Source organism: Lagenorhynchus albirostris, chromosome 14 (genome assembly GCF_949774975.1).
Source record: "Lagenorhynchus albirostris chromosome 14, mLagAlb1.1, whole genome shotgun sequence".
Lineage (NCBI taxonomy): Eukaryota > Metazoa > Chordata > Mammalia > Artiodactyla > Delphinidae > Lagenorhynchus > Lagenorhynchus albirostris.
Window position 1 is genome coordinate 73,379,040 of NC_083108.1, and position 22,149 is coordinate 73,401,188.

The 22,149-nt window shown below is 45.0% G+C and overlaps 1 protein-coding gene across 1 annotated transcript in view; it reads left to right on the forward strand.

Moving 5' to 3' along the window:
* Positions 1–305: 305 nt before the first annotated feature.
* The window catches only part of LOC132532248 (2'-5'-oligoadenylate synthase 3-like), a 41,142-nt gene continuing 19,298 nt past the window's right edge, over positions 306–22,149 (forward strand). Inside the window, 12 exon segments of the mRNA XM_060170530.1 lie at positions 306–485; positions 1,291–1,579; positions 2,821–3,036; positions 3,240–3,424; positions 5,937–6,169; positions 6,995–7,171; positions 9,169–9,178; positions 9,917–10,153; positions 10,943–11,231; positions 12,461–12,645; positions 15,909–16,141; positions 17,248–17,401. Coding sequence (XP_060026513.1) covers positions 306–485; positions 1,291–1,579; positions 2,821–3,036; positions 3,240–3,424; positions 5,937–6,169; positions 6,995–7,171; positions 9,169–9,178; positions 9,917–10,153; positions 10,943–11,231; positions 12,461–12,645; positions 15,909–16,141; positions 17,248–17,401 — 2,388 coding nt within the window.

Below are 22,149 nucleotides of genomic sequence, written 5' to 3' on the forward strand. Positions count from 1 at the left end.
TGAAGAAAGGCCTGATGTTCTAGGGGGCTGGATAAAGGCAGAGTAAGTCTCAGAGAGCAAGGGAAAGAGCTGGGAGACACAGGGTCGAAGGGGTTTTTGATTTCTTAAAGGTAAAGAACAAGGTTATGGCTCCTCCCTTTCAAAGAAAGGAAACCAGTGACAGTCCAGACTCAGGGCACAGCTCTACCCTTTCGAGAAAATGAAACTAACAGCCTCCTAGACCCAGGCAGCGGAAGAGGTAGAAGCTAACAGGTTTTGGCAGCCAACTCTGCTGCCTCTGGCTCTCCTGTCCCTGCCTGAGCATCATGAAGAAGTTTAGAAAGACCCGAGCCAACCAACTGGACAAGTTCATCGAAGACCGCCACCTGCCAGACAAGGATTTCCGCACGCAGGTCAATGAAGCCATCCACATCATCTGCAGTTTCGTGAAGGAGAGGTGTTTCCGATGGGCCCCCGACCCTGTTCGGGTGTCCAAAGTTGTGAAGGTGAGTCCAGAACTGCCTGGCTGGGGAGAAGGGGGCTGAATGAGCAAGTGTTTCCACAGAGACAGAGAGCAAAAGGTTGAGGTCTCTGGGGCTGGTGGTTTCTGATTTATCCATGCCAAAACTATAACCACAGCTTGTGAAAGTAGCTTCTGGGGTGAGGGCCTCCACCTGTAAGTTTTTAACAAATGCCCAGGTCAAGTTTATAAACCACCTATGTCACGTCCACTACAGAGATAGACAAACTGAAGCCCAGCTGTATCAACAATCCGCTAATCATCGACTGGGGACACACCATTCCTGCAGACTCATGAGCTGGTTAAGAGTGTAAGTTTTGAAAGCAGATAGCACCTGCTGCTGTGAAATCTTGGGTGAGTCACTTAACCTCTCTGTGCCTCAATTTCATCATCCATAATTCCCAGTACTTTGCAGGGCTTGCAGATCAAGTAAAATAAGCCATGGGCCAGTTTACAGTATTAATTATATAAGGTCAAAAAGAACAGGGAATAAAGAACACAGACCCTGTAAAAAGGCAACCAGGGTGTGAATTGCATCTCTGCCACCTACTAGCTGCGTGATGGGGCCAATACATAATCTCTCTCAGCATCTGTTTCTCCATCTGGAAAATGAGAACAGATAATAATAGTAACTAAATCATAGAGTTTTTGTGAGCATTCTAGGAGTTGACTGGTAATGCCTTCAGAACAGTGGCTAGCACTCAGAATGTTAGTGATTGTTCTCAGCATTTTATTTAGGAAGGCTCTTCTCAGTGATAAATGTCAGTTCTCATTCTCACCACCTTTTTTAGGGTGGCTCCTCAGGCAAAGGCACGACCCTCAAGGGCCTATCAGATGCTGACCTTGTCGTCTTCGTCGCCAGTCTCACAAGTTTTCGGGAACAGCTTCAGCACCGAAGAGGATCCATCAAGGAAATTAGGAGACAGCTGGAAGCCTGTCAAAGAAAGGAAACATTTGAAGTGGAGTTTGAGGTCCAGAAACGGTGAAGGAAGAAGCCCCGTGCTCTCAGCTTCATGCTCAGGTCCCCTCGGCTCCTCCAGGGGGTAAAGTTCGATGTCCTGCCCGCCTTTGATGCCCTGTGTGAGCAGTCACAAGGTGTTTCAGCCTTTGTCCTATGTCAGGGCTTCTTCCTCTTTTTTTTTTTTTTTTCCATGTTTCTGAGCAGAAATCTTCCTCAGTTCAAGAGTCTATTAAAACATAAACATGCCTTCAACATGAGGAGGAGATCTTAGCATCTCTCTCAGAGCAAGATAACTAGAGTCCTATTCAGCCACCACAGTGACATTAAACAACAAATTGGTACAATTTGGGGGTAAGACTTTTTTTTTTTTTTTTTTTTTTGCGGTACGCGGGCCTCTCACTGTTGTGGCCTCTCCCGTTGCGGAGCACAGGCTCCGGATGCGCAGGCTCAGCGGCCATGGCTCACGGGCCCAGCCGCTCCGCGGCACGTGGGATATTCCCGGACCGGGACACGAACCCGCGTCCCCTGCATCGGCAGGCAGACTCTTAACCACTGCGCCACCAGGGAAGCCCAAGACATTTCTTATACAATACCTGCCAGGCTTACTAGTTCTACTTATGGCAAATTGTGTGAATCTTACCTTTCTATAAATGAGGCAGCAAAAGATGTACACTACTACATATAAAGTAGATCACCAGCAAGGTTTTACTGAATAGCATAGGGAACTATATTCAATATCTTATAATATATCTTATATATTTGTAACTGAATCACTTTGCTGGACACCTGAAACTAACACAATATTGTAAATCAACTATACTTCAATTTAAAAAAATAGATAAATCCCAAAACACTGAGGCAGCATATATCTGGTGTAAACACAATATGTTAATTTCATCTTTTATCCAAAGCATAAGGGAATATCATCAAATTTATCTGAGGGTTGGAATCTGTAGACAATCTGCAGGAACATTGGGACAGGAAGCAGTACATCTCTGAGGCTCATTTCCACTGAGTACCTTCCATGTGCAAGGCACTGTTCTATGGCCATAAATGAGACAGACAGGGAACTTCTCTCCTACAGCCTGACAATAATAACTTAAATACCATAAATGAAAGGATAACTTGTTGTGACAAAAACTAAATATGGTGATTCAAAAGAGAATGATGGGGCTTAGAGGGAGTTTTTAGACAGCGCAACAAGGGAGGTGACCGTTGACCCGAGGCCCGAGGGATGAGAGGAAGCCAAACCTGGGAAGATCTGGGGGCTCCAGGAAGAGGAAACAGCAAGTGCAAAGGCCCTGAGACAGGAATGAGCTTGGCATATTTGAAGAAGTGAAATAACCGGGGGAGTAAGTAGCAAAGGGATCAAGGCAAGAGGTGAGACGGCAGAGGTGGCAGGAGACAGGTCACACCAAACCTCCTGGGCCACTGCGAGGACTTTGGATTTTATTCGGATGTCCTGGGAAGCAAGAAGTGGAAGGATCAGGTTTTAAAAGGCCTCTGTGGGTGCTGGGTAGAGAATGGGCTGTGGAGGATCCAGGAAGGAGGCTGCTGCCATCTCTGCTGTGTCCAGGTGAGAGATGATGCTGGCTTGGATGGGGTGACGGCAGTGGAGATGGGAGTGGCGAGGACTGGGGATGGCCCTCAGGCCTCCTGGCTCTGGGCCTGCTGACCTTTCCACTGCACCCCATGGTCAGTGAGCTTGTCTCCTCAGAGGGATTGAAAGAAACTCAGAGAAAAGCTGACATCTTCACATTATGGATTAATTCCCAACAGGTCAGGTGACCAAAGACTACAGGCCTGACCCTCAAGTCTACGTCCGGCTTATCCAAGAGTGCGAGTCCCTGGGGAGAGAGGGCGAGTTCTCCCCCTGCTTCACGGAGCTGCAGCGAGCCTTCCTGAGGGACCGTCCAACCAAGCTGAAGAGCCTCATCCGCCTTGTGAAGCACGGGTACCAAACGGTATGGCATGTCCCATCCAGACAGAGAGCGGAGGAGGAGGAGGAGGAGGGAGAGAAGGAAGAGAGTGAGGACAAGGGGAGGAGGGAGGGGTGGAATAGAGGGAGGGAAGGAGGAGGGGGAGGTGTGGGGAGGAAGCAAGGATGAGGCATCGGGAGGGGGAAGAAGGAAGGGGAGGGGAGGGGAGAGGAGTGGGGAAGAGAAGAAAGAGGAGCGGGAGGAGGAGAGGAATCTGAAAGGATGGGGGAGGAAGGAGGGAGATGGACAGAGATGAAAAGAGGGAAAGAGCATGAAGGAGGGGAGAAGGCAGGGAACAAGGAAGGAGAGGATGAGAGGAAGAAGGTGGAAGAGTAGAGGTTGTGGGGAGGAGGGGAAAGGAAAGGGAGAAGAAGGGTAGGGCCCGGGACAGGTGCCAGTGGACTCAGGTGTCTCATTCTTCCTGGTCTTCCCGTATCAGGAAATAACAACTCCACCCTTCCAGTTACTCTGGACAAAACCATGGCTCTTTCTTACCTTTTTCATACACACACACACACACACACACACACACACACACACACACACACACACACACACACACACACACACACACACACATCCAGCCAGTCTGTAAATGGCTTGGTCCTGTATCTAAAATATACCCATTATCATCAACCATCACCACCTCACTCACTCCCACCCTGGTCCAAGTCACTTGGGAGGCTCACAGGATCTGCCCTCGACCTCTCTGAACCCCCATCTCTGCCCCCTCAGCACTCCCCCAGGCCATGCTCTGCTCTTCGTTAGTCCTCCAAGAGGGAAACTCTACTCCAGCCTCAGGGCCTTTGCATGAGCTTATTTGTTTATTGCCTGTCTCCCCACTAAAAATGTACATAAAAGAAGGGATTTGTATATTTTCTTCACTGCTGTATCCCCAGAATCTAGAACAGTGCCTGGCACATAATAGGTTCTCAGTAAGTAATTACTCAACAAATTAATGAGTGCTAACACCCCCACCCCCCAACACACACTCTTCTGTTCACTTCCTAGCTGTCCGAATTTGGGCAAATGAATTAACATCTTGCCCCTCCTGTTTTCTCACTTGCAAAGAGTAACATGGCACAGCAGTAGTAAATCACGTACCACAGTGATGCCCATGTAGATTGCTTTGGGTAGTATGCACATTGTAACAATATTAATTCCTTGAATCCATGAGCATGGTATATCTTTCCTTTTATTTTTGTCATCTTCAGTTTCTCTCATCAAAGTCTTATCAGGGTACAGGTCTTTCACATTTATGGTTAAATTTATTCCTAGTTTTCTTCTTCTTTTTGATGCAATTGTAAATGAGATTGTTTTTAAATTTCTCTTTCTGATAGTTTGTTATTCATGTATAGAAATGCAACAGATTTCTGTATATTATTTTTGTATCCTGCAATATTCCTGTATTCAGTTTTTAGTTCTAAAAGTTTTTTGGTGGCATCTTTACGGTTTTCTATGTATAGTATCATGTCATCTGCAAATAGCAATAGTGTAACTTCTTCTGTTTTAATTTGGATGCATTTTGTTTCTTTTTTTAATGTTTTTTTAAAAGTTTATTTATTTTATTTATTTATTTTTGGATCTGTTGGGTCTTTGTTGCTGTGCGTGGGCTTTCCCTAGTTGCAGCGAGTGGGGGCTACTCTTCGTTCCAGTGCGCGGGCTTCTTATTGCAGTGGCTTCTCTTGTTGCAGAGCACGGGCTCTCGGCCCGTGGGCTTCAGTAGTTGCAGTTGCAGCACACAGGCTCAGTAGTTGTGGCACACGGGGTGGGCTTGGTCGCTTCGTGGCATGTGGGATCTTCCCGGAGCAGGGCTTGAACCCGTGTCCCCTGCATTGGCAGGCGGATTCTTAACCACTGCGCCACCAGGGAAGTCCCTGCATTTTGTTTCTTTTTCATGCCTGATTGCCATGGACGGACTTCCAATACTATGTTGAATATATGTGGGGAGAGTGGGCATATATGTCTTGTTCCTGATCTTAAAGGAAATGCTTTTAGCCTTCACCATTGAGTATGGTTTAGCTGTGGGTTGGTCATATAGGGCCTATATTGAGTTATGTTCTCTCCATACCCACCTTGTTAAGATTTTGTATCACAGATGGCTGTTGAATTTTCTCAAATGTTTTTTCTGTATCTGTGGAAATGGTCATATGCTTTTTATCCTTCGTTATGTTAATGCAAATGTATCACGTTGATTGATTTGTGGATACAGAAGCATCCTTGAATCCGTGGAAATATATCCAACTTGATCATGGTGTATGATCTTTTAATATATTGTTGAATTTGCCTTGCTAATATTTTGTGGAGGATTTTTGCATCTATGATCATCAGGCCTATAATTTTTTGTAATATCTTTGTCTGGTTTTGGTGTAGAATCAGTTTGGAACCATCTCTTACTCCTCAATTTTCTGGAATAGCTTGAGAAGAATAGGCATTAACTCTTCTTCACATAAAAGCTGAACAAACTCATTTTCCTAATTTTTTTTCCTCTTCTCAGTGTAAGATGAGACGTGGGAAAAAACTGCCCCCACAATATGCCCTGGAGCTTCTGACAGTCTATGCTTGGGAGCAAGGAAGCATGGAAACAGGATTCAGCACAGCTCAGGGATTTCAGACTGTTTTGGAATTAGTCCTGAAGCACCAGCACCTCTGCATCTACTGGGAAAAGTATTATGACTTTGAAAACCCTATTACTGGACAATACCTGAGAAGGCAACTTGCAAAACCCAGGTACTCTATCCCCACATGGCTTAGCTCCCCACATAAATGAACCCATGAATACAGCTGTGGCACCTTGGAAATGTAGGAAGTGAGAGGGATCCATATTTATTGATCATCATCTATTGTCAATCACTGTGCTGGGCACTTTACTCCTACCATCTGATTTAAATAATAAATTTAAATAATAACCTCCAATCCAGTGAGGCAGGCAATATGCTAACCATTCTACAGATGACTGAGGTTTGGAGAAATAAGAGCTTGTCCAAACCTTAACAGAAAATGAGTGAAATACCTGAAATTTGACTAAAATAACAATAGCTACAGCAACAATAATGACTGCTCCCAGGAAGTAAGAGCTTGCTGTAAGACCAACACACTCGAACAGAATAGTAAAATTTTGGTTATTAAAACTGACATGTATGGACCCCTTATTATGTTCCAGTTACTGTTCTGAGCACTTCACATGCTTGTCTAGATCCTCATACAGCATGCTTTGAGGTAGGGTTATTCAAATCTCCCCATTTCACTGATGAGGATACTGAGGATTAGAGATTCAGGTGACCTGCCCAAGGTCACACCACTAATAAAGAGCAGAGGTAAGATTCAAACCCAGGTCTATCAAGGCCCGAATGCAAGCCTCCTTCTCCTTGTGTTCAATGCCCACCGTAGGGGAGGGCACTCAGGACACACCCCAGGGAGCAGTGCCCTCCTGGGCCCCTCCTGCTGCCCCGAGTCCCAGTCTGCCCAAGTTGGTATTTTGCTCTGCCAGGAGCTCTAGACCCTCGCAACACAGCCCACATACTCACCTGCCCCTCTCTAACTGTTGCTGTTCAGACCTGTGATTCTGGACCCAGCTGGCCCTACTGGAAGTGTGGCTGGTAAAGACCCATATGGCTGGCAGCTGCTGGCACAAGAGGCTAGAGTCTGGCTGGGATACTCATGCTGCAAGAATCGGGATGGGTCTCCAGTCAGCCCCTGGAAGGTGCCGGTGTGACCTCCTGATTCCCTCATGTGACCTGATATTAATGGCAGGTTGAAATAACAACTTCTAGAAATACTGCATTAAATCAAATTGAATTTCATCTCTGTCTTTGTACTCTTTTACTGTGGTTACTAGAAAATGTAAAATTACACATGTGTTCTGCCCCAGAATGAATCACCGGATTAGACAATAGGCTTACCAACTCACATTGTCATTTACAAAAGTCCAGTCAATAAAAACTCCCTTAAGGAAGCACAAAAGATCAAGCATGTTCTTACCACCTGAGTCACTGGTCACGTGTGTAGCTGGGAAACAGTCTTTGGCTTCTCCATATTACTGTTCCTCCTTTGAGTCCTCCAGCATCCCTGTGAGATGGGTCTTATTCTTGTTCTCATAATAATACACTGAGATTTGGGCACTTGCTTGAGTCACCAAATATTGCAGCAGCATTTGTTGAAGGGACCATCCTTTCCCCACTGTTCTGTAAAAGCCACCTCTAACATATGTCCAGAGCCCGTCTGTGTGTGAGTCTGTGCAGTTCCATTGGTCAACTTTGGCATCCTTGAGTTAATAGTACCTTGACTAATTACTCTAGCCTGGTATTAATTCTTAATATCTTGTAGAAAACTCTGTTTTTATCCAAACCAATGTCTTCTCTTGGCTCTATTTCTATGTTAATATTATATTCTGTTTGTGAAATTTCACCCAAAATACGGGGAGGCATTTGATTAGAATTCCATAAATTAGTTCAGGGAAGATGACATCTATTGAGAATCCCAATCCACAAACTTGGAGCTTCTTTCCATTAATTTTCCTCTTCTTGAATTACTCTGTAACTATGTTTTATAGTTTTTCCCTGCATTGGTCTTAAGTGTGTTTTGTCATATTATTCCTAGATACTTGTTTTTATGTTATTGTACTTAGTAGGTTTTCTTTAATTTCATTTTGTGATGGTTGGTTTCATGAAGACCTAAATGTTTTCAGTGGGTATATATGATTAAAGCACGGTGAGCAAGTGAGCTTTATACTTTTCTGAATTTTGTGATTTTTGTTTTGCTGTAAATTTATACTGCTTGAATGACCACAAGAAACAGTAAAGCATTTTGTTTCAAAACCTTTTGTGATAAGTATTTGTCAGCTGAGCTCTGATAGTTTGGGCAAAGCTGGCAGACCCAGGTGACAGAAGGCTCAAGGGTGCTGCAGTTTGGAGCTGCTGGCTCATGAGGTTCAGAAGCAGAGGAGCAAGTGTGTTAGGGGTGACGGAAATGCTCTCATGAAATTTGAAGCACCCGAGTCATAAATTCCTGACTGCCCAGAGCTGAGTCCCCATTCTGGGCAACTTCCTGCTGAAGAAATGAAACTGGGAAGAACTAAGGTTGAAGCAACAGATATGAGGGTGGAGTTCTCTGAGCTGCCCTGGGCACTCAGCATCGTGGTCAGGTCCCCTAGCCCCACCAGGGGGTGCAGTTATTTTTTTCATTATTATTAACTTTTATTGGAGTGTAGTTGCTTTATAGTGTTGTGTGGGGTGCAGTTTGATGTACTACCTGCCTTCCACCCTCCCAGCCACATGGAGTTTCAGCCTTTGTCCTGTATCAGGGCTCCTTTCTCTGTTCATATTTCCAAGCAGTTTGAGAGCCCGCACAGTTTGAGAGCCTTACCAAAATAAGATGTCCCTAAAAAATGGGGAGGAGATCACATTGGGTGGGCCAAAAAGTACCTTCGGTTTTCAAGTAAAAATAAAAGACCCCTTTTTCATTTTTACCAAGAACTTTATTGAACAACGTAATCACCCTTTTGTTCCACTACCTTCTTCCATTTTTCAGGCAACTTCATAATTCCATCTTTCCAAAACTTTTTATCTTTTTGAGCAAAGAACTGTTCCAGGTGCGAACCCACACCCCCTGCACTGGAAAGCAAAGTCTTAACCACTGGACCGCGAGGGAAGTCCCTGTCCTTTATTTTTGCTCAGCATTTGATACCTTTCAAATCCCCTTTTGTGTCTCTTCTTTCAGATTATCCTCAGAAGCAGTTCTGTGAGTGAGAAAAGTTTGCCCTCTCTACAGATTGGGACATTGAGGCATGCCCAGTTACACTCGTGTTCAAAGCTGCACAGCTAGGGACAGCTCGCAATTTTTCTATCGACTTAAAAATGCCTTAAGAAATAGTCTATTAATCAAAAAGTAAAACCATTATAGTCATGCCATTAAAAAAGAGAGAGAGAAGGAAATTATGTTTGTGTGTATGTGTGTGTTAACCTAGAAAAACATCTGAAAAGATCTGCACCAAAGTAGTTGTAGTCTTTCAGGTTTAGGATCAGGGATGGACTTTATGCTTTTGGATTTTTCTGACCATTGCTGTTTGCAATATACATGTACTGCTGCAAAAATCACAGGAGACAATAAAACAATTTTGTCAGCAACAAAAAAAGAGGAAAAGGAAACCAAAAGTGTGTTTTTACTTATGATTACTCTTGGGTGAAGTACTAACCTGGCTTAAAAAGTACCTTTTCAGAGTACAGTCTGAAGAAAGACCAGATGTTCTAGGTTGCCTGTTAAAGGCAGGGAGTAATTCTGGAATACTGGAGGAAAGAGCTGGGAGACTGAACAGGGTTCAGAAAGGAATGTTTGATTTGCTGAGAGACAAAGACTCAGGGCAAAGCTCCTCCCTTACAAGGAAACGAAACCAACAGCAGCCCAGACTCAGGGCACACCTCCTCCCTTCCAATGAAATGAAACTAACAGCCTCCTGGACCCAGGCAGCAGAAGAGATAGAAGCTAAAAGGTTTTCCCCTCCAGCTCTGCCCTCTCTGGCTCTCCTGTCCCAGCATCATGATGGAGCTCAGTGATACCCCGGCCAAGTATCTAGACAAGTTCATCGAAGACCACCTGCTGCCAGACGAGGATTTCTACACACAGGTCAATGAAGCCATCCACATCATCTGCAGTTTCCTGAAGGAGAGGTGTTTCCAAGGGGCCTCCCACCCTGTTCGGGTGTCCAAAGTTGTGAAGGTGAGTCCAGAACTGCCTGGCTGGGGAGAAGGGGGCTGAATGAGCAAGTGTTTCCACAGAGACAGAGAGCAAAAGGTTGAGGTCTCTGGGGCTGGTGGTTTCTGATTTATCCATGCCAAAACTATAACCACAGCTTGTGAAAGTAGCTTCTGGGGTGAGGGCCTCCACCTGTAAGCTTTTAACAAATGCCCAGGTCAAGTTTATAAACCACCTATGTCACGTCCACCGCAGAGATAGGCAAACTGAAGCCCAGCTGTATCAATAATCCGCTAATCATTGACCAGGCTGGGAACTCACCATTCCTGCAGATTCATGAGCTGGTTAAGAGTATAAGTTTTGAAAGCAGATAGCACCTGCTGCTGTGAAATCTTGGGTGAGTCACTTAACCTCTCTGTGCCTCAGTTTCATCATCCATAATTCCCAGTACTTTGCAGGGCTTGCAGATCAAGTAAAATAAGCCATGGGCCAGTTTACAGTATTAATTATATAAGGTCGTAAAGAACAGGGGGTAAAGAACACAGACTGAATTGCATCTCTGCCACCTACTAGCTGTGTGATTGGGCGGATACATAATCTCTCTCAGCATCTGTTTCTCCATCTGGAAAATGGGAACAGATAATAATAGTAGCTAAATCACAGAGTTCTTGTGAGCATTCTAGGAGTTAAGACTGGTAATGCCTTCAGAACAGTGGCTAGTACTCAAAATGTTAGTGATTGTTCTCAGCATTTTATTTAGGGAGGCTCTTCTCAATGATAAATATCAGTTCTCATTCTCATCACCTTTTTCAGGGTGGCTCCTCAGGCAAAGGCACAACCCTCAGGGGCCGATCAGATGCTGACCTCGTCATCTTCCTCACCAATCTTAAAAGTTTTCAGGAACAACTTCAGCGCCGAGGAGAATTCATCAAGGAAATTAGGACACAGCTGGAAGCCTGTCAAAGGGAGAAAATATTTGAAGTGAAGTTTGAGGTCCAGAAACAGCAATGGGAGAATCCCCGTGCTCTCAGCTTCGTGCTTAGATCCTGTGAGCTCCACGAGTGGGTGGAGTTTGATGTCCTGCCCGCTTTTGATGCCCTGGGTGAGCACTCTCAGCCACAAGGTGTTTCAGCCTTTGTCCTATGTCAGGGCTTCTTCTGCTCTCTTTTCATGTTTCTGAGCAGAAATCTCTCTCACTTTGAGAGTCTTATTAAACAGGGCATCCCTTCAAATGGGGAGGAGATCCTAGCATCTCTTCTGGGGCAAGAATCTTTAGGGTCATACTGAGCCACTGCAGTGACATTAACAACAAATTGGTACAATTTGGGAGCAATATGTTTTTATAGAACACCTGCCAAGCTTACTAGTTTTACTCTTGGCAAAGTGTGTGAATCTTCGCTTTCTAAAAATGAGGCAGCGTATATCTGGTGTAAACACAGTATGTTAATTTCATCTTTTATCCAAAGCATAAGGAAATATCAAATTTATCTGAGGGTTGGAATCTGTAGACAATCTGCAGGAACATTGGGACAGGAAGCAGTACATCTCTGAGGCTCATTTCCACTGAGTACCTTCCATGTGCAAGGCACTGTTCTATGGCCATAAATGAGACAGACAGGGAACTTCTCTCCTACAGCCTGACAATAATAACTTAAATACCATAAATGAAAGGATAACTTGTTGTGACAAAAACTAAATATGGTGATTCAAAAGAGAATGATGGGGCTTAGAGGGAGTTTTTAGACAGCGCAACAAGGGAGGTGACCGCTGACCCGAGGCCCGAGGGATGAGAGGAAGCCAAACCTGGGAAGATCTGGGGGCTCCAGGAAGAGGAAACAGCAAGTGCAAAGGCCCTGAGACAGGAATGAGCTTGGCATATTTGAAGAAGTGAAATAACCGGGGGAGTAAGTAGCAAAGGGATCAAGGCAAGAGGTGAGACGGCAGAGGTGGCAGGAGACAGGTCACACCAAACCTCCTGGGCCACTGCGAGGACTTTGGATTTTATTCGGATGTCCTGGGAAGCAAGAAGTGGAAGGATCAGGTTTTAAAAGGCCTCTGTGGGTGCTGGGTAGAGAATGGGCTGTGGAGGATCCAGGAAGGAGGCTGCTGCCATCTCTGCTGTGTCCAGGTGAGAGATGATGCTGGCTTGGATGGGGTGACGGCAGTGGAGATGGGAGTGGCGAGGACTGGGGATGGCCCTCAGGCCTCCTGGCTCTGGGCCTGCTGACCTTTCCACTGCACCCCATGGTCAGTGAGCTTGTCTCCTCAGAGGGATTGAAAGAAACTCAGAGAAAAGCTGACATCTTCACATTATGGATTAATTCCCAACAGGTCAGGTGACCAAAGACTACAGGCCTGACCCTCAAGTCTACGTCCGGCTTATCCAAGAGTGCGAGTCCCTGGGGAGAGAGGGCGAGTTCTCCCCCTGCTTCACGGAGCTGCAGCGAGCCTTCCTGAGGGACCGTCCAACCAAGCTGAAGAGCCTCATCCGCCTTGTGAAGCACGGGTACCAAACGGTATGGCATGTCCCATCCAGACAGAGAGCGGAGGAGGAGGAGGAGGAGGGAGAGAAGGAAGAGAGTGAGGACAAGGGGAGGAGGGAGGGGTGGAATAGAGGGAGGGAAGGAGGAGGGGGAGGTGTGGGGAGGAAGCAAGGATGAGGCATCGGGAGGGGGAAGAAGGAAGGGGAGGGGAGGGGAGAGGATTCGGGAGGGAAGGGAAATCACAACTCCATCCTTCCTGTTACTCTGGACAAAACCAAGGGTCATCCTTGACTTCTCCACACACACCCCCATCCAACCTGTCAGCAAATGATGTTGGTCCTGTATTAAAATATATTTATAATTCATCCATCGTCATCTCCTGTGCCACTCTCACCCTGGTCCAGGTCATCTTGAGAAGCTCATAGGATCTGCCCTCGACCTCTCTGAGCCCCAGTCTCTGCCCCCTCACCACCACCCCCAGGCTATGCTTTCCTCTTCATTAATCCTCCAGGAGGGAAACTCTACTCCAGCCTCAGGGCCTTTGCATGTGCTTATTTGTTTGTTTATTGTCTATCTCCCCACTAAAAATGTACAGGAACAGAAGGATTTATGTTTGAATCCCTGCTGTATCCCAGGGACCTAGAACAGTGCCTGGTGCGTAATAGGAGCTCAAAAAATAATTGTTAGATGAATTAATGAGTGCTACGTCCCCACACCATCACTACGCGCGCGCGCACACACACACACACACACACACTTCTGTTCACTTCCTAGGTGTCTGGCTTTGGACAAGTGAATTAACATCTCTGTGGTTCCTGTTTTCTCATTTGCAAAGAGTAACATGGCACAGCAATAGTAAATCACATACCGTGATATCTGGCATATAGTCGGTCCTAATAAATGTCCTTTCTCTGAGCTGCCACAGGAAAACACATCATAAAAGCTAACATGGATTGTGCACTAAGCTTATGCCAGATTCATCATATTTAAAATTTTGTGGATGTGATATTCATTTCTGTTTACTTTCAGATGTCCCATATCTTATTTAAGCATCGTGGTGATTCTGTGACCTAGTTAAGGGTATTATTATTAAACCCCTTTTACAGAAAGAGAAACTAAGTGTCAGAAGACACTTTCAGCTAATAAACAGCAGAACAAAAACAAAAACAGCATTTGGGTCTTCAGACTGAAGAGTTTACTTAACATGTAATAAGCATTCTATATATATTTAGATGAATAAATTGAGTTAAAGAAAGTAATTAAGGATAAACTTCTACTACTTTAAAAACATTTGCTGGACATCTCAATTTGCTTTGCAAGAATTTTGATCATGGCACTTGAGCGTTTTAGAACTTACAAAAGTGGTTCTTGACAAGTGCAGCACTGCCCCCCAAGACATACTGAAGCTTCATAAAGGCATTTTTGTGATGTGGGATAAAGATGCTGCTGATAATAAGTGGAAAGAAGCCAGGAATACTAGTTGTTTTACAATGAGCAAGACAGTCCTACTCAACAAAGAATTGTCTCTTTATTTCCTTTTTTCTCCTTTAATTCCTCCCTCCCTCCCTCGCTTCCTTCCTTCCTTCCTTCCTTCCCCTCTTTCTTTTTCTCTCTTCTCTCTTCTAGAATAATAGAGGAATCGTACAATACTTTAACTCCTCTAGCCCCATCATCACCACCTGTAACTTACATCCAACTTTTGTTGTATATTTTAAGTCTCTCAATATTGTCAAGTGCCCCAAAGCATTAGTATTGTTTTACAGAGCCAATGATCATTGAATCTACCCGCGTGTTTACTGCTTTCTTCACTATCGATTCTATCCTACCTCTCTCACCTTCCATCTGGGATTGTTCTTCTTCTTCCTGAAATATGCCCTTTAAGATTTCTTTTGGTGACCGTCTTCTGATAGTAAATATGGCAGTTTTTGTTTGTCTGCAAATGTCTTGATTTTCCCTTCATTGCTGTCAGGTATTTTTGCTGGATTGGTATGCATTTCAGTACATTGGATATATCATTCCATCTTCCAGTGTTGCTAGTGAGAAATCAGTTGTCAGTGTCACTGTGGTGCATTTGTAGGTAATCTATCTTATTTCTCTGGCTGCATTTATATGTTTCACTTTTACTTTGATTTTGTTTGGTTTCAAGCTGATGTGTCTTAATGATGATCCCTTTTTATTGGTTCTGCTTGGGGTTCATGGGGTCCTTCACTGGGATTCCTGAATCTGTGGATATCCTTCATCAGTTTTGGAAACTCTCAGCCATTCTCCTAAAATATTATCATTCTCCCTTTCTCTTCTTGCCTCTTAGAACTCCCATAAAATGTATGTTAGACCTCCTCGTTCTCTCTTCCAAATCTCTATCCCCTGTTCTACATTTTCCATCTTTTTCTCTCTCCATGCTTTATTCTGAATAGTTTCTTCTAATTTACCTTCCAATCACTAATTTTTCCTTTAACTGTGTCTATGCTACTGAGCTATTAGTTACATTTTTGTCCTTTTTGTTCTAGGATTTCTATTTCATTCTTTTTTAAGTCTGCCATGTTACTTTTTCTGGCTTCTAGGTACCTACTATTTCAAATGCTTATATATTTGAACATAATGTTCCTAGTTATTTTAAAGCCTGTGTTTAAATTTTCAATATTTAAAGTTTTGTAGATTTATTACTATTTTCTTTTTAGTTTTTGTTAGTCATCACTCTGAGTGTCTTGTTTCTTTGTGTGCCTGGATACTTATGTGATGGTCATTGTACATGAAAGTTATCTGTGAAAGAGTTGGAGACTTTGGATTAAATATCTTCCTCCAGAAAAAAAAAAAAAAAAGTTTACTTCTTTAAGCTCTTAGGAACACTACAAGTCCTTCCTCTCAGTTAATTTTCATAGTATCCTTCTGAGGAAGGTGCAATTATTACCATTCACCTGGCAAATGAGAAAAAACAAGGCTCCAAGAGTCTACGTTGTCTGCTCAGAATCAGATAATGGTGGAGCCAGGATTCAAACCCACATCAGTCAGAATCCAGAGCGCAAGCCTTTAACCAGGGGTCAGTAAACTTTTTCGTAAAGGGCAAGTTAGCAAATACTTTAGACTTTATAAGTCACACGGTCTCTGTCACAAATACTCAACAATGCCTTTGTAGCATGAATGCCACCATAAACTACACATAAATGAATAGGTGCGGATTTGCTCTCAGAAAACTTTATACACAAAAACAAGTGGCAGGCTGAATTTGGTCCATGAGAAATGTGCTTTACACGAAAGCTAGAGAAACCCACTTTTCTGATTGTTTTTCCTCTACTCAGTGTAAGGAGAAGCTTGGGAAGCCGCTGCCCCAACAGTATGCCCTGGAGCTTCTGACAGTCTATGCTTGGGAGCAAGGAAGCATGGAAACAAGATTCAACACAGCTCGGGGATTTCAGACCGTCTTAGAATTAGTCCTGAAGCATCAGAAGCTTTGCATCTACTGGAAAAACTATTACAACTTTGAAAACCCTATTATTGGACAATACCTGAGAAGGCAACTTGGAAAACCCAGGTACTCTATCCCCAAATGGCTTAGCTCCTCACATAAATGAACCCCTGATTACAGCTGTGGCAGATTGGAAATGTAGGAAGTGGGAGAGTTCCACATTTATTGATCATCTTCTGGTACTAATCATTCTGCTGGGCACTTTACTACTACCATCTAATTTTTTTAAGCATTAAAAATATATATTTATATATTTATTTTTGGCTGCTTTGGGTCTTCGTTGCTGCATGCAGGCTTTCTCTAGCTGCATCGAGCAAGGGCTACTCTTCATTGAAGTGCACAGGCTTCTCTTGTTGCAGAGAACAGGCTCTAGAGCGCAGGCTCAGTAGTTGTGGCACACGGGCTTAGTTGCTCCGCAGCATGTGGGATCTTCCTGGACCAGGGATTGAACCCATGTCCCCTGAATTGGCAGGTGGATTCTTCACCACTGCGCCACCAGGGAAGCCTTTCCATCTAATTTTAAAAACAATGTGCAAGCAACTCTGTGAGGCAGGCACTATGCTACCTGCTTTACAGATGACTAAACCAAGATTCTGAAAGGTAAAGAGCTTGTCCAAACCTTAACAAAAAATGAGTGAAACAGCTGAAATTTCAACTAAAATAACAACAGCTGCAGCAACAATAATAAATGCTCCCAGGAACTAAGAGCTTGCTATAAGACTAACACACTCTAATAGCATTGTAAAAATTATGATTATTGTAACTGCCATGTATTGACCCCTTATTATGTCCCAATTACTGTACTGAGCATTTCACATGCTTGTCTAGATCCTCATACAACATCCTTTGAGGTAGGGATGTTCAATTCTTCCCATTTCACAGATGAGGATACTGAGGATTAGAGAGGTCAAAAGGCCTGCCCAAGGTCACACCCCTAATAAAGGGCAGAGGTAAGATTCAAACAGAAGTCTATGAAAGCCCAAATGCAAGGCTCCTCCCTCTGTTCACTGTGCTCCATAGGGCAGGGCACCCAGGACACACCCCAGGGAGCAGTGCCCTGCTGGACCCCTCCTGCCTGTGCCAGGCTGTTACTTTTCTCTTCCAGAAGCATCTAGATCCCCCAGACATAGCCCAGCTTCTCACCTATTCTCTCTCTAAATATTGCTCTTCAGGCCTGTGATTCTGGACCCGGCTGACCCTACAGGAAACGTTGCTGGTGGAGACCCATGTAGCTGGCATCGGCTGGCACAAGAGGCTAGAGCCTGGCTGAGTTACCCATGTTTAAAGAATTGGGACGGGTTTCCAGTAGGCTCCTGGGATGTGTCGGTGAGACCTTCTGCTTCTTCCCTGCCGTCCTTCCCCCACCCCCTCCACACAGCATGGGGCATGTAGATAGAGACCATTCTTTCCTAAGAAATTGCCTCTTGCTAGAGGTCACTCACATTCATATAGTGTCAGGCTATGCTCTCTATTTTACAATCATTTTGGCCCCATACAGAGAGCTCCTGGACTTCTCACATCCCTCACCCAGAGTTCATTCTTTAATTAATGCCTCCTTGTCTGGAAGTAACTTTTTTAACAGCTCCAGTTGGCTCATTCCACTAAGAAGAAAAATAAACAATAACAGCCACCACTTAGTAAATACCTGCTTTGGGCTCAGGTTCTGTTCTAAGCCCCTTAAATTCCATTATTTCATTAAATCCTCACAACACCCCATGAGATATGTTTTCTACTCCCATCTTGCAGATGAGAAAAGGAGGCTCAGAGAGGTGAAGTCACCTGCTCAAGGCCACTCAGCTAGGGAGTGGTAGAGCTGGGATCCTAACTCGGTAGACTCTAACGCCAGTGTTTATTCCACTGAGCTAAACATCCTGCCTTGTATCCCCTCCCCCCTCAATATCATGTGACAAATGAGCGACTCAGAGCAGCTGAGGACGTGGGCATGTCACCCAGCATAAGTAGGTGCTGAGGGTCTGATCTTCCCACTCCAAGAGTAGAGATCTTTCTCATGCCGGGGTGGGGAGGGTTGATGATGTCATAGGTGGGTTTCCTAGGAAACAGACTCTGGGATGAAGTTTATGTGCAGGATGTTTCAGGGGAGGACCATTGGATCCAACACCTGTGTAAAGGAGGGGAATTAAGCAGGTACCAGCACAGGGAGAGGTGCAGCTGGGGAGCCCTGGAGCTTCAACGGCCTTCAGAGTTGTCCTGCAGAAGGCTGAGGTGGCAGGTCTTCTTTACCCTAACATGGATCGGCCACTGAATGGACAACTCAGGAGGGGGTGTGTCCTTCCTCGAAGGGAATCCAGGTGGCACATCACAGTGTCCACCTGTCCACCATAAATGTTCACTGAGACCCAGTGCCAAGGTGGGAGGCCCAGCTCTCCAGTGTGACCATGTACTTCACCCTTTCAGCCCCAAGACCATAGTGACCTGACGTACGAGGCCTGTGGTTTTAGACAGAGCTATAGAACCTCTCCGAGACTCACATTCCAGGGAGGAGCCCCTCCGCAGGTGGAAGAGAACTGGACATGTGTCATCCTCTGAACGCCAGAAGCTCTTAAAGGCAAGGTCTCCGGGGCCATCTGGGCCAGACCTCTCATTTCTAGGGGCGGGGCGGGGGGCCTCAATCCCAAGAGGGCCATGAGTTGGTGTCAGACCTGGGTCCAGAATCCAGGTCTCCTGACCCCCATCCTTCCCGCCATTCTGTGCTCTCTCTTCTTTTACAGATAGCCTTTTCCCACAGCTCCCTCCCCACCAGAGCCTGTTCTCCGACAATATCCTCTGAGAGGCAGCAGGAGAGACTCAGACAAAAGAGAGGAATCCCAGTCTTCATGCTCTTCTCTGTACCTGGTGGGAGAGCTGTGGTCCAATTTATTGTCAATAACAACAAAAATAGTAGCAAATGCCATTTGTTGGGTGTTAATTAACCGCAAGGCACAGAGCCAAGAAGTATATCTGCATATTATATGTGTGTGTATGTGTGTGTGCGTATTCATTGATTCAACTTAAAATATTAATTGAGCACCTGCTATGTGCCAAGCATCGTTCTGGGCACTGGAACATAGCAATGAGCAAAGCAGACAAAAACCCCTGCCTCATGGAGCTGACATTTTGTGGAATATTCTACTGTTGGATAGACTAGGATCCTTCCAAGTTTCAATTACAGGTAATCCTGAGACAAACATCTTTGGTTCACCCTTTGTCCACATCTCTGATTATTTATCCAGGAAAAGTTTTAGAACTGCCCTGTGTTAATACAGTAATCACTATTGAGCACTTGAAATGTAGCTGGACCCAATCGAGATGTGCTAATCTTTATACTTTTTTGAATTTTCAGATTTTATTAATTTTTGGCCATAAGTTTGTACTGTTTGTATGACACAAGAAATAATAAAGCAATGTTTCTTGCACAAAAAAATTTAATAAGTATTTCTCTCAGCTGAGCTCTGATAGTTTGTGCAAAGCCAGCCGGCCCAGGTTATAGAAAAGTCTGGGGCACTGGTATTGGGAGCTGTTGGTTCAAGTCCAAATTCATGAGATTTGGAAACAGAGGAGCACCTGTGTAAGGGATGACGGAAATGCTGGAATGAAAATTGGAGCACCGGAGTCATAAATTTTTGATTCCCCGGAGAGAAAGCCCCATTATGGGCAGTTCCTTCTGGGGTAACAGAAACTGGCAGATCTAATGTTTAGCCAAAGGAGATAAGGGTGGAGTCCCTCCCTGCACCCCCATTTGAGGAACCACCTTGCTGTAGCCCATAGCAGCTGCACCATTTACATCCCCTTCAGCAATAAATGGGGGGTTCAGTCTCTCCACATCTTTGCCAACACTTTGTAATTCATGATCATTTTGATTATCACCATCCTAGTTGGTGTAAAAGAGTTATATACTCTCAAAATAATCGGGCCTGCTAAGCAAGGTCAAGACCCTACCTGGAAAAGAATGGGACCCTGACACATAGACTGCGGACATAAGAATGGAAGCCCCTGAAAATCTTGAATCCCCAGACTCCTCTGAACCTGGGGTTCAGAAATGTCCCATCTACCCCTTCTGTTAAAAGCTAGCACCTCCCCCCTTGCAAGGAGACTCTGCAGAGGTCTCTCTTCCATAAGACCCCGCAGGACCGGCACCCACTTGCCCTCCTGCCCACTAGGACTGAGTAGGGTTGAGTCCCAAAATAGCCCAGCCGGGGGCGCGCTGGGCCTGCTGAGGGAGGGATGGACCTATATCCCAAACAGCCAGAAGACCCGGTCAGCATGTAGCAGCAAAAGTCAGGTGGGTGTGTGTGGAAGTGACCCCGAGGGCACTTGATCAAGGGGCTACAGTGTCAGGTCAGATGCAGAAGAGTTTATTGACTTGGAAGTCCCCTCCTGGAATTCAGGACTTCACACCCTGGCAAGGACCCCAGGAGACCGTGCAGAGTTGCTGTTAGCCAGGCTCTTAGAATGGAAAAAGTGAGAGCCTCTGCCGGGTGAGAACAAAATGCTGATATTCCCATGGGAGATGGTGGAAGATGGGATTCAAAGGTCAGGGAAGTGGATATGCTTGGGTGGATGTGCTATATAAGTCCAGAAAAGCCACCAAATTATCTCCCGTGGAAAAGCAGAGAATACAACGTTACCAAGGCCATAAAGAATACGCCAGTGAGAGGACTCAGCATCACTAAGAAGCTCGGGTGGCCTCCTCCATAGAAGATGCTGTCACAGGCCTCCTAACAGCACTGGGGATGGTAGAACCCCGAAATCATAGCGGCCATGAGACAACACTTACCCGTGACGTGGACACACTTCTCTTCGTGAGTGGTAGGGTGGAGGGGCAGTCAGGATGGCCTGACCCACAGAGAATTAAGGAGCTGGTCATAAAATATGGTGTCCCTGGGGCCAAACTAAATGGGCCACAAATGAGGGACGCTCAATCTGCCCCATCAAACTACGTCAAGGATGGACCGTTAGAACACTGAGAGATTCCCCCAATAAAAAGTCACCATCCCTTTCCCAGTGGCTTCCCAGGAGACCCATCTCTGACACATGACATCTAAATGTAACATGATCCTAGATTTGGGGGAGGGGGGGTTGCTATAAAGAACAACATTGGAATAACTGGTAAAAATTGAATATAAGAATATATCCATTGTATATGCTATAAGAGATGATAGCATTGTATCAAAGGTACAATTCTGAATGGGGTTGTCATTCTGTGTTTATGTAACAAGATACCCATATTCTTAGGGGATACATATGGAAGTATTTAAGAGTAAAGGGGACTGGGTGATTCTGATGTGTCCATGAAGGTTCATCACTTGTAACAAGTGTCCCACTCTCCCACTCTGCTGGGGGATATTGGTAGTGGGCAAGGCTGTGTGGCTGGGGGAGGGGGAGGAGGCGGTGGGGGGGGGTGGTATACAGGAAATCTCTTGGCTTCTGCCCAGTTATCTGCAACATGCACTCAAATGGCTCAGTAATAATGATACTGATACATAGAGAATGAGGAGCAAATGTGGTGATTTTCAGGATGAAAGATATGAGAGAGTTCTTTGTGTTTCAAAAGATTTCAAAATAAAATATTTTAAAAATAAAAATAAAGCATAGACTTTGGAAAACGGGTAGTTAGAACCTAGTCAGACAACTTACAAGCTGTGTGACCTTGGGCAAATTTTTTCAACTCTCTGAGCCTCTATGTTCTTATCTAGAAAAGAAGGCTTATGACCTCTGCCCACCCAGCCTACCTCTAGGTGTTACAGCAGAAGTCAGATAAAGGCAGGGAAGGGCCCTTAATGCGCAGGTGTGATAAGCAACTTTCTCCAGAGAAACTGAACAGTGAAAATGAACACATAAAGGGAAACCTCATTTTAAGTGGAGTCAGGAGACCAGAAGGGGGCGCTCTCACACACCTCAAGTACCACCGTAATTCAGTCATAGGAAAGACAGTCAATCAACAGACCCCAACAAGAAGCATCAACAGGAAAAAACTGTCGATGACAGGCCTGGACAGGAAAGATGTACATTGCATCTCTTGGAGGAAACCGACTACCCCAGCAACTAAGCCAATCACCTGTCATCAGCCTGAATTC